The sequence below is a fragment of the Neolamprologus multifasciatus genome, chromosome 14 (assembly GCF_963576455.1).
Source record: "Neolamprologus multifasciatus chromosome 14, fNeoMul1.2, whole genome shotgun sequence".
NCBI classification, from domain to species: Eukaryota; Metazoa; Chordata; class Actinopteri; order Cichliformes; family Cichlidae; genus Neolamprologus; species Neolamprologus multifasciatus.
In genome coordinates, this window is record NC_140452.1 from 19979221 (window position 1) to 19993563 (window position 14343).

Genomic DNA, 14343 nt, shown 5'->3' on the forward strand with positions numbered 1-14343 from the left:
CGCCAGTCCCATGAACATCTGACCAACAACACTGATTTAGTGCACTGACAGCTGAGAATCTCATTTTACAATGCAAGAATAAAGTATAATATTAGAAACGTATGAAGCAGTTGCACACATACAACACAATGAAACTAACATGCCTGCTGCAGATAAACCAGCGATATAAGATTAAAAGCTCTGAATAGTAGTTTTAAAAGTGTTAAAAGTGCTGTATGTTTGAGGACTTTAAATGTTTTGGACAGTAAGTCTGGGAAAAGAGCTGCTATATGAAGTCAGTGAAAATGTTTTTTAATAGTCTGAGAGCAAGTAAATAATACAAAAACTGAATTTAAATATGGGCTTTGACCTTCTGTGATGTCTTATATATTACATATTAATGTTTATTGAACAACAAAATTGTTGTAAAATTGTTTGCAAGCAAGGAAAGTTGCATCTAAAAGTCGGTATTTGTTATTGGTGTTGATTTTGGAAACGTAATACATTAGACACCATTGAAAAGTTTTAGACCCTCCCACTCTGCGAGCACAGAGGTCAAGAGATTTTCCTGGAAAGGGCGACACTATTTTCCAGTGAATTGATTGGTCAGTAGGTGTTGATTTCATACCTTCCTAACAGGTAGGGTTCACAGCATAAGTTATTGTGGCATAAGTTATCTCAGTAAGAAGTGAACCACCACAGGAAACCCCGGCTTAACTATGGGAAGAAAGCTTAACTTGTCTTAAAACAAACTCTTGCTGTTTAGTAGACCTCTAGGAGACTCTGCAGTTCCTACTTTTATTTTGATTTTTAATGTTTTGTTCCCTCAGCTGTGCTACCTCTATGCTGACCTCTACAAGCAGACCAACTCCAAAGAGACCAGACGGGTGTTCATGGACCTTCACAATTTCTTCATTGACCGGGGAGCAGTGAGTCTTCATCTGTCTTTACACGGCGAGCACACAATATAGTATTGCATTTAGATTACAGCAAATTATTGTAGCAAATTGAATTTAATCACATTTCCGGGTGTTTCCAAAATCATACTAATTCGACCAAACAAAGCCTAAAAACACATTTTAACGTAATCTCATATACAGGTCAGAACAGGGTGGCGTATTTGCTCGTAATTGGCTATTATGCCTTTCATTGGAGATGATAGAGGAGTATCAAGGGCACAATAAGACTAGAAAAGCACTATAAATGCCAGATCATTTACTGTTATGTGTCTTTATTTATGATCTGAAGTCATGCAGACAGCATTTGGCAGTGTTTTGCTTGACTTCAGTACCTTCACTCCTTTATATCCCTGTTTGCTTTTAAAGTATCGAACTGTTTCATTTGTTGCAGAATTTAAAAGTGGGTGTTCCTGAATCTGTCTCCGCTGATCTTGGTAAGTATTTCGTACACAGCTTCTGTCTCATTTAGTTACCTAACCAGCATCATTTAGAGCTGGTGATATTTATTTTGTGCTGACTTTTTGTGCTTCTGCTGGGTAACTTTAGCAATTTAAGCATCCTCATTATACAGTCCCTGTAAGTCGATTCCTCAGCCAGCCAAGCACAGTCCTTGCCAAGGCCTTAAGAAATCAAATGCTCTGATGGTTTGGAAAGTATTGCTTAGCTTTAATACCACTTATTTATTGTGGACATGCTGCAACCCTTTGATATTTATTCTGTGTATGTGTGTGTGTCCGTGCGTGTGTGTTTGCAGATCGGCGGCGGACAGAACTGATCCCAGAGGAAATAAACAGACAACATGTTCAAACACTGCAGGACTCTCTGCTCCCTGATATTCAGAAGAATCTTGAAGATTTCAGGTAAATTCAGAATTTGTATTTTTTGTGATGCTGCCGATTTAGCTGAGTTTCAGATGTTAAGGATTTTGTTAGCTCCCACATTAGGCATATATAAAAGAAACAAGCTTTTCTCATCCTCTTCTTCATTGTTTCTCTAAAACATTATCAACCTGGTCACAGTAATAACAGTATAGATCCTTATGTGTTTGGTACTTGCAGGCAGAAGCGGAGTATGGGCCTAACAGTGGCTGAAGCAGAGCTGGGCAGACTGGACCAAGAGAGAGTCAGAGACCGCGGCACTCTCGAGCGGGAACGCTCATATGCTGAAAACATCATCGCGAAGATAGACGATATCCTGTGAGTAACTGATACGTATACATGCTAGTTGGAAGCACATATTATTCAGTTTTATCAATTTTTATTTATCGTACTGTTAACAGGGTAACTACTCAGCTCACAGAGGAAGAGAAATGGTAAGAAAACTTTGGCTGAAGCAAGTTTCTTAAATCAAGAGATTTCTAAGAGTTAACAACTCCCATGGCCCCTTCAGCCATCTGTGTCTGTGCTATATTTACATTCTGTAATATGCCTCTCAATTATCTAAGGGAGCTGTCATGTCATGGCTTATTTTTATTAAATCTTTTCAGTCCCCGATATTATCATTAGACAGCAATCTGCTCCTAAATTAATAACTTGCCAGTGGTAGTAATTATTCACCTTTAAAGTACAGTCTTTGATGTTTCAAGCAAGAATACATATCAGTGTCATCTGAGCGCCACTCTACATCCCCCACAGTTGACAAATTAAGCGGTGGAGCAGTCTCTTAAAGAAAACATGTAATTTATGCAGTATGTTTATATTAAATAATTCAAAAGTGTGACTGATTGAAACAGTCTTGTTTGAAATGCCATATGGTCGCAGCACAGCCCAGATGGTTTGTGTAGACGTTGTATGAGGAACGACTGTTGTGACATATGGTACGAATCACAATATGGATACTTGCTCTCTTCAAATTTTAGCATTGTCTTGTTTTGTTAATTATAATTCAGAAAGCATCCAAACTCATTGGTTGTCATGTTTTTTTTAAGCACTACAATGCAGTATGTTATATATACGTACATGAAGCACCTTGGTGTGAGGGTCAAGGAACCTCGCAGCCTGGAGTCCAAACGGCTTCGGATCAGCTTTCTTCCCATGATTAAGGTAATCTAAATTTGTCTTGCACAGTGAGACTTCTTCCTCTTCCCCCATCACCTACATGACTCTTTTCTTGTTTTTGATAAACTCTACAGCGAGGCAACAAGACGGAAAAGGAAAGGGAAGAGAAAGTGAAAAAGGTTCCCAAGAATAATAAATTTAATATTCGTGTACCTCAGCGGCGGCCCAGCCGCATCGAATCGTCAGGTAAGATACGAGTTTGAAATTACCAAAAATAACAACATAGCTTTCAAAGCTTTACATTATTTTGATACCACCTTTCTGTGTATTCAGGGGGTACGACCCAGGAGGCACGACCACGGCCTCAGAAACAGATGTCTCAACCTGCACTGTCTACAAGTGATTATAGAGAATCTAGTCGTCTCAAAGGCAGCCAATCAAGTGAGGGCCCTGAACTTATACACTCCATGTCTGTCAACTCATCATCTCCAATTAGCGCCACCTACAGCTCTGACACCAGCAGAGACGCTGATATGGGTGAGCAAGCATACAAATGAATTAAATGAAACAATACTTAAAGGAGCGATGGGTATTAACTTGTTATCTGGCAGGTGGGACTCCAATATTTGGCCCCTGCAGGGTGAGTGAAATCCTTCCATCGGACTCTCTGGACGGGTCGCCATACTCTGCTTCGCAGTTTGACCCTCTATATAACCTGGACCAACTGCCAGAGGATGACAGAGAAAGCGACAGGTGCCTTTAAAGTCACATCTGCAGTAACACTGTTTCCCTTAAAAGTTCTTATTTTTATCACTGATTACTCTGTCACTTTTTGTAGAACTCACGAGGGAACACCAAAAGCTTTAAGAAGGCAAGAATACCAGATCATTTGGACTTGCTTATATTGATCTAAAAACCTAGGTGAAAAGCTAACTTTATTGTATTACTGTAGGCTTGAGGGACTCAGTGCTGCTGATATCCAGAGCGAGGATGACCAGGGAACAGATTCTGAGTGCGATCCCCCAAACTGGCAGCATCTGGTGCGTCCAGAGGTTCTAGCCGGTCTCAGGCCTCATGAAATCAAGAGACAGGAAGTTATCCATGGTGAGGACTGGCACTGTCAAACTCCCCTGAAGCTTATATTGTACTTTCAAATGATACTCTCCATATGCTTTAAAATACTACAGTATACAGAATATAGTGTGTAGACGAGAAGACAAATATGCAGCATTTGCTGGGATCCAACTCAAGCTGCTGTCAGATGTGTTTTATGCTGAAATGTGCAAATACCTGCCAGCTCAAATTAACATCTTGCGTTGTCTGCAGAGCTGTTTTACACAGAGCGTGCACATGTACGGATGCTGAAGGTTTTGGACAACGTTTTCTACCAGAAGCTCACCAAAGACTCCATCCTGCCTCCTGCTGACATCAAGAATATTTTCTCCAATCTGGAAGAGGTTCTGCAGCTGCATGGTACACTAGAAACACACATCTCCTCTGCCTCTGAGCCATTAAGAATCAATAACATGCCTTTAAAGTCCTGTAGTGTAACTTTAATTCCATTTTAAAGTAAGGCCAAACTCTTAACAACATACAGACGCTCACATTATCATTTTGCATTCCTCTTTTTTAATTTTTTTTAATCTTGTACACACACATGCTGATAGTTCCTCCTATTTGAATTTCAGTTAACATATCAGATCAAATGGCTACCGTTCGGAAGAGAAATGACTCTTCAGTAATTGATCAGATAGGAGACGACTTGCTTTCCTGGGTGAGTACAATTTTCATGCCAAAATTCTATTTTCATATAATTCCTTCTATTGAATAAAATTCAAGATGACTGATGTGGTGGGGAGAAAAAAACCATTGTGTACAAAGAAATGGAAGTGTTGCCCAAAATTGCTTCATAACGAGAAAAAAACTGTTGACGTTGGCTTGAGATTGCTTTTCTCAGCTTTATAATTCGACAATCTTTTGGGATGACGTGTGCACAGGGACATGGGTATGTGCAGTTTATATATGACAGCCATGGTAATAGGCCTTTTTCGCCACTTAAATCCTTCTAAAATGGAAAATGAGGGAAAAAAATCAAAGACGACAGAGAGGAAAATCTGCCCTCTCCAGTAAGATGAAATGGGAGTGAGAAAAATGGAAGCCCTGTCCCTAGTAAATGATGTCACTCAATACCCTAGATCTGGCTGACATCTCAGCATCTTAATATTGTCAGTGATATATGAGATGTGAGGTAGCGGCGTATGAGCTGGAAGTCTTGTATAGAGTCTCTCAATGGGAGAAGTGGAGGGAGTAGGATAAGTAGGCTAATCAGTCCCCTAAGGGTCTAAACATTGATCTAGTCTGGACTGAAACTTAAGCTGTCTGCTGCAAGGACATAAGCCTGCCCCCCCAGGAGTCAGCCACTCGTCATAGCGGTTAAATACTAAATCTACTACCTCTGACCCATATTGACTGAGTTTCTATCCATCTCTGTCCTGTCTTGGGTTGGGTGGTAACAGTTCAGCGGTGGAGAGGAAGAGAAGATCAAGCAGGCGGTGGGGACGTTCTGCAGTAACCAGCCTTTTGCTCTGGAGCTCATAAAGACCAAACAGAAGAAGGACTCGAGGTTCACCTCATTCATTCTGGTACGCTTGTCACTGCGCACACAGTGTATACAAGGTGTTCACAGGAGATAACCGTTCAGGCTCAGAAGGCTCACAATTTGTCAATCAGAGGGTTTAAACAATGGTTGTGTGGATCTAAATAAACACCCAAGCTTACTCTTATTCTAGCTCAGTCTCTATTTATACTGAAAATTATGCATTTGGGCTGTTTTTATGGCTGCTTAAGGGTACTCATATTTTGCTTCTTTGCAGGAGGCAGAGAGTAACAGGCAGTGTCGCCGACTGCAACTCAAGGACATCATTCCTGTGGAGATGTTGCGGCTCACCAAGTACCCTCTGCTGCTCGACAACATTGTCAAGTACACAGGTGTGGTTGTGTTTTCTCTCTTACCACAGTTGGCAAGGATTTGTTCACATTGTAATTACTTTGCGTGCACAACGACCTTAATGCACAACTCGTGAAGGATCTAATCTAATAATTGTGACAGGCCTTTACTTAAACGAATAGCTGCAACTCTATCATTATTATTATTATTAGAGCACATTTAGTTTGCAGATTATTTTTGTAAACTGTGAAATAAAATACTGCAAACAAGTCCAAGTACTTAAGTACACAGACTCTTTCACATGGGAGTCCCCTGACTAGATAAATAGTTTTCTTTCTTATTTTTAAATTATTCATTACTTAACATATTTGTTAGGCTTCCTGTGATAAAAACTGCTCTCAAAATTAAATGAAGTGTTAATTTTGACAGTAAATTGTGATTTAGTTTTAGCCTTTTACTAAAACATCATTTAGTTTTGGTAGTAATTTAGTCTACTAAGTATCATAAGATTAAAGCAGATTAAATCTAAAGTTGATTCAGTGGCTAAAATATAAAGTATAAAAGTCTGATGCGTTATGTTCCGTGACATCTCTTTCGCACCAGCGTTGACATAAGAAAGAAAACCATTTTCTCAGGTGCAAATCAAATGTGTTCATCTAACCTTACTGCAAAAGGGGATTATTTCTGAATGGATCACTTCCAAACTCATCCCGTCTTTCTACACAGCTCAATTAGTTCTGATAGGATCTCACTGTCTCTCCAGAATATTTTTATCTTGGTTTTTTTTATATGTATAAGAATAATATTCTTATTTATTTGGCAAATAAACTGAATTCACATTTTTATATCCAATATGGACTTCTCTGAGAAGTCAGAAATTATTCAAGGTTAAAATTATTCAAATTATTCAAGGATTCAATGACTAAAAATAAACTAGTTCTTCTTCTATGCAGAAATGCAGGTAAATAACTGTAATTTGGTATCTTCATCTAAAAATAATATGCTCTACTATTTGAAAATTCATAGGTAACAACAGTAATTATTTTATAGCTATACAAATATTATTTACATAAAATGGCATATGTGTACCAGTGGCTTGACCATTGCAGACACATAAAATATGATTTTCATAATTACCAATAATGTTAATTTAGTGCAGCGGTAACATAAACATACATTAGGGTGGTGCTCTAATACATTTGATGAGCACTGTATATCAGCAGTGTTGGGACTAACTCGTTATTAAGTAACGCGTTACAGTAACTACGTTATTATTGTGGTAACGAGCACGGGAACTAGTTATTACGCCAAAATCAGGAACGCGTTAATTGTTACTGGGATTTAGATAGGGTCGTTATTCGTTACTTCGTGTGGTGGCTCCGCGGAGCTTCCACAGATTCAGTAACATTAGCAAGTGGTGGAGGGCAGCAGGTGGATGAGGGAAAGGGGAGGCAGGAGGAGCAGAGACCCGAGGCGGCCGCCGGTGTCAGGTGAACTGAACTTGAGGTAAGAAGTTATGACCTGCAGTCTATCTGGGTCAGATATAAACCAAGTTTAGGTGGAGTTTATTTTTGTTATGCTGACTTTTTTGTACTGCGTACTAGCTAGCATGGCGGAGTAGGGCTGGGCGATATGACCCAAAATTCATATCTCGATATTTTTTAGCTGGATGGCGATATACGATATATATCAATTTTTCTTTTTTTTAAAGCCATAAGGTAAGAACAAAAAGAGAGTTTAGTCAAAGCTGTGTCCCAGATGTCACACAGGCACTTTTATTAACATACAGCATAGATGTACATGAAAATAAATTATGAGCATTTATTAACCCTTTAAGACCTACCATAGAACCAAGTCCGCCAGAGCTTATATTATATTTTTACATGCTGTAGTGCCATTTTTGGGAGCATTTCAAGTTGCTATACATCAATACAACCATTATAGCCCAAATTTTAATAATATGTATGCATTAAGTAAATAGTAATTACATAAATTGCAAAAAAGTGCAATAAACTACAAAAAAAGTAGAAAATCGTTTTTGTTTTTTTAACATATATTTCTAGTTAGAGAAATTTAAGAGGCTTATCCCACAAAATGTTTAATCCCTGTAAATACAAAAAAGTTGCACAAAATAGTTTCCCACCACAGGAAATTTATTTTGAGTGTCTTCATAGTTTTATTTTTGAAATACACCAATTTTTATATACTGCACGAGTAACTTGAAGTAACTGAGTTACTTTTGATAGAAGTAACTAGTAATGTAACTAAGTTACTAATTTAAAATAACTTACCCAACACTGTATATTGGCCATCTAGTTCATCACAGTAGCTGTGCAGCCTGGCTTACCAGTAAAAGTGTGTAAAATGTCAGACCAGAATTAATTCTTGCTTTAAGTTTGGCTGCAGTGCTGCAGCACGCCCTCATGTCACCTCCTTGAGCAGAGTTCAGTTATCATATCCAGCTTTTCTCTCACATTCATCATGTCACAATCCCTGTGCCAATTAGTTCTTATTGGTAACTTAATACAGCATGTAAATGAATTTACCCATAACTATGGGCATAAACAAAAAATGGTATCTCATTTGCATTTGATAATCTGAATGCAGCATAAAAGAACGGATGAGTTACAGAGACAAATAGAGAGATTATCATTTTAATGGTCCCGCAGCAACAGTGCACATTTTTGGGGGAATGTCGTGCCCATTGTTTGGGCCATCATTTTAGTCTGGGGCGGCCTTTGGGTCTCACTCGAGACAATGCACTAACGATAAAGAATAACCAGCTATTAGGGGACTGAAGTGTGCTCCCGCTCCCCCCAAAGCCGTGTCATAATTTTTTGGGAATGATGGCGTGTTAATGGCCGGACGAAATATCAATTTGTCGGACAGTCCTCTGCAGAACTGAGGAGGCCTTACTAGTTAATGTCGTCTTTCAGACAATGCAGAGGAGAAGGAGAAAGTTAAGCAGGCAGCAGACTGCTGCAGAAAGATCCTCAGTCACGTCAACCAGGCTGTGAAGGAATCTGAGGACAAACAGGTGTGGTTTTTTTGTTGTTGTTGTTTTTGTTTTTTTAATTGAATCTCCTTTCCATGTTTTTTGCCATTAGGATGATTTGTTTTCCAACTTCCCTTTCAGCTTCCTTTTTACTCTAGCTGCATTTTATTTCCACTGCTTCTGCTCCACAGGCAGCAGTATCGTCTTAAAGAGGACTTACTCATCCCATTTTTTTCCCCATCTGTTTATTTCACTCCTTTCCTCTAGAGGTTGGAGGACTATCAGAGACGATTGGACCTCTCTTCTCTAAAGCAGACAGACAACCCAATGATCCTGGAGCTAAAGGTGAGTTATCTGCCCAGCCCTCTTTTAGCTTCAGTTAAAACATACTCACTTGTTGTACACCCACATTCACTGTTTGAAATATGTGCTAGATAGAAAAAAAGCACTGCACAGAGCAGAAGCCAGTAGTTTAATGCTCTTGTCTTTATTTCCTGTTCCATAACATTCAGAACTTGGATCTGACAAAGAAAACGATGGTGCATGAGGGTCCACTGTCATGGAAAGTGAACAAGGACAAAACTATCGGTTTGTTCTGATTGATTTACACGAGTTTCACTATTGCTGTTTAGCTGGAAGGTGACCACTACTTACACCACATCTTTCTATTTTCTCTCAGAGCTCTACACACTCCTCCTGGAGGACATCCTGGTTCTCCTACAGAAACAAGATGAGCGTCTGATACTGAAGTGTCACAGCAAAAACCTGGCGGGCACTGCAGATACCAAACATATCTTCAGCCCTATCATCAAACTCAACACGGTGCTGGTGCGCTCAGTGGCCACAGGTCAGTTACCACATAAACTCTGAGGATTTATTACTAGAATAAGGTATGAAATAATACAGGCTCCATCCATAGAGGGTAGAGTAATATTCATTAATAAGCCTCTCTCCTGCCAGACAACAAGTCCTTCTTTGTTCTTTCGATGTCGGAAAACGGAGCCCAAATCTACGAGCTAATGGCGCCCACTGTCTCAGATCAGAGAACGTGAGAGCAAATCCCCTTTGATTGATTCATTTAAATCTCATTGTTCCGGTTGATATACGAGCTGATGACTGTTTCATTTCCCTGCTCAAGGTGGCAGCGTCTAATCACGCAGAGAGCTGAAGCCATGAAAGTTAAGCCTCACAGCGTCATACCATTACCTCAGACCGTGTACGTTACTTACTAATTTGAGCACATCTAGTGGGTCAGGGTTTATGCTCGTTATTAACACATGATTCTGCTTGTGTGCCAGTGGGGAGAGAGACGGTGTGGAGATCATTACAACGGGAGTTTCCAGGTTGAGTAGAGACACGGACCGCACATCCACTGGCAGCAGCCAGTCCACAGGTAACTGAAGCAACTCATTTCCTCGATCTATTTCTTCGTCCTACTTAAATATGTGTCGCTATACTTCTGTAATTAAACTCCTGTGATAACTCTTAATTATACCTTCATAGATAAGGAAAGCAGTCCAGTCTGTAGAAGCGCACTGCAGACTTCGCTACCTGGCAGTAATCCATTTGAGGGAGTGAAGACTGAGGAAGAGGAGGAGGAAGAAGAAGGCTTTGTGGACCCAGAACTTTCTTATCCAGTGGCTGAGGATTGCAGAGGAGCCTCGTTTAACATGTTCCCCTCGAGGGCAGACGAAGCATTGAAAACACGTAAGGGGCACAGAACCGATGGATTGATTGATGCACATGAAATGCGATCCAGCTGTACTCTATAAATCTATCACCTTTTTCTTTTTTTCTTTTTTTGCTTTTGCTCAGTGGCAGCATTAAAGCAGGTGTTAGTGACCCAGCTGATGTCCCAGGAAGCTGCAGAGCAAACTAAACGCTCCACGGGGGCTCGCCTCCTCAGGACCACCTCCCTGCGCACCCCCATAGACAGCCGTGCACGAGTGATGGTCCACAACGGCTCAGAGAAGACCGGCTCCCAGACAGACGACCTGGCTCAGGACCTGGGTTCAGGAGACACCGGCTTCTTTGACTCGACTGATGACTATGGTAGGTCTGGGCAGTCAGAACAACTCACGGTTTAAATGGAATAAACTGACATTAAACATAAATGTTCACCTCGTCCTGATCCTTCCTGTTTTTCTTTGATTCTTTCAGCTGCGTATTTAGTCCTGGAGGGTTACGGTGGCCCAGGGGAGAGCAGCACAGACGATGACATCTTGGCAACAACCACAGGGAAGCAGCTGAGCACTTCTCAAGGCTGCGCTGCTGACTCGGGCATCAATTTGAGATTTTCTTCAACATCACAGGCCGGCAGCCTCTCCTCTTTCAGCAGACAGGTCCTCTCTCACCTTCGAAATCTTCAGGCCAACCTCAATTATCTGAAGGTAACCGACACTTAATCCTTTACAGCTCTGAAACACACACACACACACACACAATAACTGGTATCATGCACATACACAGTAGTCATTTTTATTGTGTAATCTAGCAGTAAATTATTTTTCTCCCACAGGAGGTTGAGGCCAAGTACAACAGTCTAATACAGCAAAGGCCAGAGAGATCAGCAGCAGACACGGATGGAAATAAAGGTATCTCACTTCATGCTCTGCGCTGACGAATGAATAACTGGTTCTTAATTTATGAATCACTTCCTGTATCTGTTCCTTTTCTGATCCCAGATCTTGCTCTCTCTCCTTCCCTCTCCCTCCCTCAGATAAGAGATAGTGGAAGTCTGTGCAGCAGCTTTTGGCTGTGGTCCCAAAGAGGAAGTACCGACTTGTAGTCTGTTCCTACTTCTCATGTCCTGGACTTTCTGGACGTCTTATAAGCTTGTCCTCTCACTGCTGAGCCCTGTTTTTTTTTTTTTTTTTCCGTTTTGTTTTTTCCATCAGTTGCCACAGAGAATGAGAGACTTAAGTGTGAGCAAACGTTTGAAGGGAGGAGTCATCTTTTCGATGCCGAGCCCCCCCATCCTCTTCCTCCTCCTCCTCTTCTTCCTCCTCAGCACAAGGCAATCAGGGAAGTGGGATTGCGCCAGAACCTCACCCCCTCCCCTTTTACCATTTAACACCCATATCCCTTGAATCCCTGCAAGAAAGAGAACTTATACCAAAATGTACAAAGAAGTGTGTTGAGAATATATATATATGAAACACAAAACAAGAAAAGGAAAATTTTAAGATAATGTATTAAGATTTTTTTTTTTTTTTATCCCAAGATGTATTTATTTTCTCTCTTTTCATTTTTTAAAGTGTTTCCCATATTGCTTGCATGCTTTAGGCCATGGTGTTACAGTTTTTGGCTGCTTCTCCTGCTTCAGTCACACGGAGGTTAGTGGGAAAGCCGAGTGCTCGCTAGCATAAAAGCACCCTAGCACACCTTGCTGAATTGCAGGACTGTATTCGGACTGAAGAGGCCAGAGTTGCACTGCTGATGGATCCCATTGTGTTAAAATGACCTGTGTTTCGAGTCTTGAATTTCAGATAAATTCTAGGCGTGGTGTTAACTAGAATGAAGAGTCTGCCGGCTCTGATCTGGTCCTGTTGCATTTCTGTGCTGACTCCTTCGTCCTCTTCGCTCTGAGGGGTGTTTTGCCTCTCGTCTGCTCCTCTTCTCCTTTTGCGTGTGATTCTCCCTCTTCTTTTTCCCCGTGACCATGTTTGAGTGTTTTCCCTCTCTTCCTCACAGCCTAGTGGCTTTGATGCTTATTTATCCCTTCCAACACTTTATGTCATGCTTCCTCATCTGCCTCTGGGTGTCTTGCCCTGTTCCCCTCTTCTCCAAGGAGCGGTCGTGCTCATTCAGTGTCAGCTCCTGGCAAATGCTGCTTTCTTTCTGCTACTATTGGCAATGCTGATCTGACTGCCTGATATTCTAATAATGTCATGAAGTTCAACATATTCTGTACAATGATCAAGTTGGAAGGTTTATGCATAACTTTACAAAATAAATGGTGCCATGACACATTCAAAAAAGAAACCGGTGTGCTGATGTTTTCTTTCTTTTTTTCCCAGTCTAACAAAAGAAGACATCTAGTCTGGTGACGTTTTCAGAAATTGCTGAATGATTGGGAAATTATTATATTTGGAGGTCAGAGTGACAAAGAAATGATCAGTTGCTTGACTTGTGTCTAACATTAAATAATAAACACATGAAATTGTGACTGTAAACCTATTTTTCTTTTTTAATCTGTCTGGTTGAATTTTAGGTCTTGCTGAAAATACTGTGCCTTCTGTTCACAATATCCCTCCTCCTGTCTTTACACATATGGAGTGGAAATTTTTTCAGATGTCTATGCCAATAAATGCACTCCAGGCATCTTTGTGTGAGATTATTGTGCACAAATTCTTCATGGTTCTGCTAATTTATGCTGTCCTAATATATACATTTTGCAATGATGGGTGCAAATTCATTCATTCATTTACAGTAACGTAATTCCCTAGAAGGTTACACCTTAAGACCTACAGTAAGCAACTTTTTACCACTTTCAAGCAGGATATAGGGAGAGAAACGGTGAAAGTTACCTCTATGTAGATATCCAGTATATGCAAAGCAGCAGTAGGACTTAGTGGTAGTACAAGTATTCAGTATTAAAAGTCTTTTTGATAGAGAAAAAATCTAAATGTATGTTGTTATTAAAGCTAGTTTAAGCTGCTCCTTTATTGACACAGGGTAGCTCCGCCTGTTTGATATCTAGGGATATTCAGCAAATGTCTAACCCAATACACTAAGGAAATTTGTTAAAAGGAAAATTCTCAAAGTGAATTTGACAAATATTTAAGGGGGGAAAGAAAAACTGGAGGATTTGCTCTGTGATCAGGTTTATTCAGAGTTCTGGTTTCTTGACCGAAAAAGTTATTTTTCACTTTATGGTTTTAACATTTTAAATGTTATTCAATTTTTTTTTCCAGTAGTGCCATTTTAATTGGTTAATTATTCTGCCTAATATGGTCCTAATGCAGCATTCAAGATGTAGACGCCTCAAAGTTTCCTAATAGAATTTCAGGATTGAGTAGTGCTAGTTTTTCATTTATTTCAGAAAGCAAACAAGCTAAATGGCAAATGAATTTATGAGTTAGCTGATATGAATAAATAGCTGATATTAAGTGATGTGGTGGAGAATAAATAAATGGAAGTGTATAATTTTCTGTTTGTGCTACTTTAGATAGTCTGGAGGCTCATTCTGATTTTCACTACTTTTTTACTTTTGTAGTTTAGGTTGTGAACAAAACTGAACCAGCTGTTCTGTTACTGTGTGTCGTTTGCATTAAGATACATAGTGTGTATAATATAGTTAAAGTGTGTCTAATTTGGTAACAGTTGTAAGAATGCTCCAACAGTCTGATTTTGCTCCCTTCTGCCATGTTATAGCGAAGCCTTAAACTTAGTTTCAGAATTGTTTTCTTTTAGCTCCAACAAATTTTGGGGAGTTAATTATGAGCTATAGTTGTAGTATCTGGA

At 40.0% G+C, this 14343-nt stretch overlaps 1 protein-coding gene across 3 annotated transcripts in view; it reads left to right on the forward strand.

The window, feature by feature from the left end:
• Window positions 1-12861, forward strand: part of arhgef12a (Rho guanine nucleotide exchange factor (GEF) 12a) — a 42332-nt gene extending 29471 nt beyond the window's left edge. For all 3 annotated transcript variants that reach the window (XM_085184478.1, XM_085184475.1, XM_085184479.1), the window contains 27 exons: window positions 810-908; window positions 1330-1372; window positions 1693-1798; window positions 1997-2134; window positions 2218-2250; window positions 2866-2980; window positions 3070-3181; window positions 3269-3472; window positions 3547-3688; window positions 3774-3806; window positions 3888-4039; window positions 4262-4408; window positions 4624-4709; window positions 5452-5577; window positions 5809-5923; window positions 8819-8919; window positions 9145-9222; window positions 9390-9465; window positions 9557-9724; window positions 9838-9925; window positions 10016-10093; window positions 10176-10270; window positions 10381-10584; window positions 10693-10929; window positions 11038-11267; window positions 11396-11471; window positions 11597-12861. In XM_085184478.1, coding sequence (XP_085040604.1) covers window positions 810-908; window positions 1330-1372; window positions 1693-1798; window positions 1997-2134; window positions 2218-2250; window positions 2866-2980; window positions 3070-3181; window positions 3269-3472; window positions 3547-3688; window positions 3774-3806; window positions 3888-4039; window positions 4262-4408; window positions 4624-4709; window positions 5452-5577; window positions 5809-5923; window positions 8819-8919; window positions 9145-9222; window positions 9390-9465; window positions 9557-9724; window positions 9838-9925; window positions 10016-10093; window positions 10176-10270; window positions 10381-10584; window positions 10693-10929; window positions 11038-11267; window positions 11396-11471; window positions 11597-11607 — 3093 coding nt within the window. In that variant the 3' untranslated portion in view covers window positions 11608-12861. The remainder of the gene's footprint in view (window positions 1-809; window positions 909-1329; window positions 1373-1692; window positions 1799-1996; window positions 2135-2217; window positions 2251-2865; window positions 2981-3069; window positions 3182-3268; window positions 3473-3546; window positions 3689-3773; window positions 3807-3887; window positions 4040-4261; window positions 4409-4623; window positions 4710-5451; window positions 5578-5808; window positions 5924-8818; window positions 8920-9144; window positions 9223-9389; window positions 9466-9556; window positions 9725-9837; window positions 9926-10015; window positions 10094-10175; window positions 10271-10380; window positions 10585-10692; window positions 10930-11037; window positions 11268-11395; window positions 11472-11596) is intronic.
• Window positions 12862-14343: the final 1482 nt, after the last annotated feature.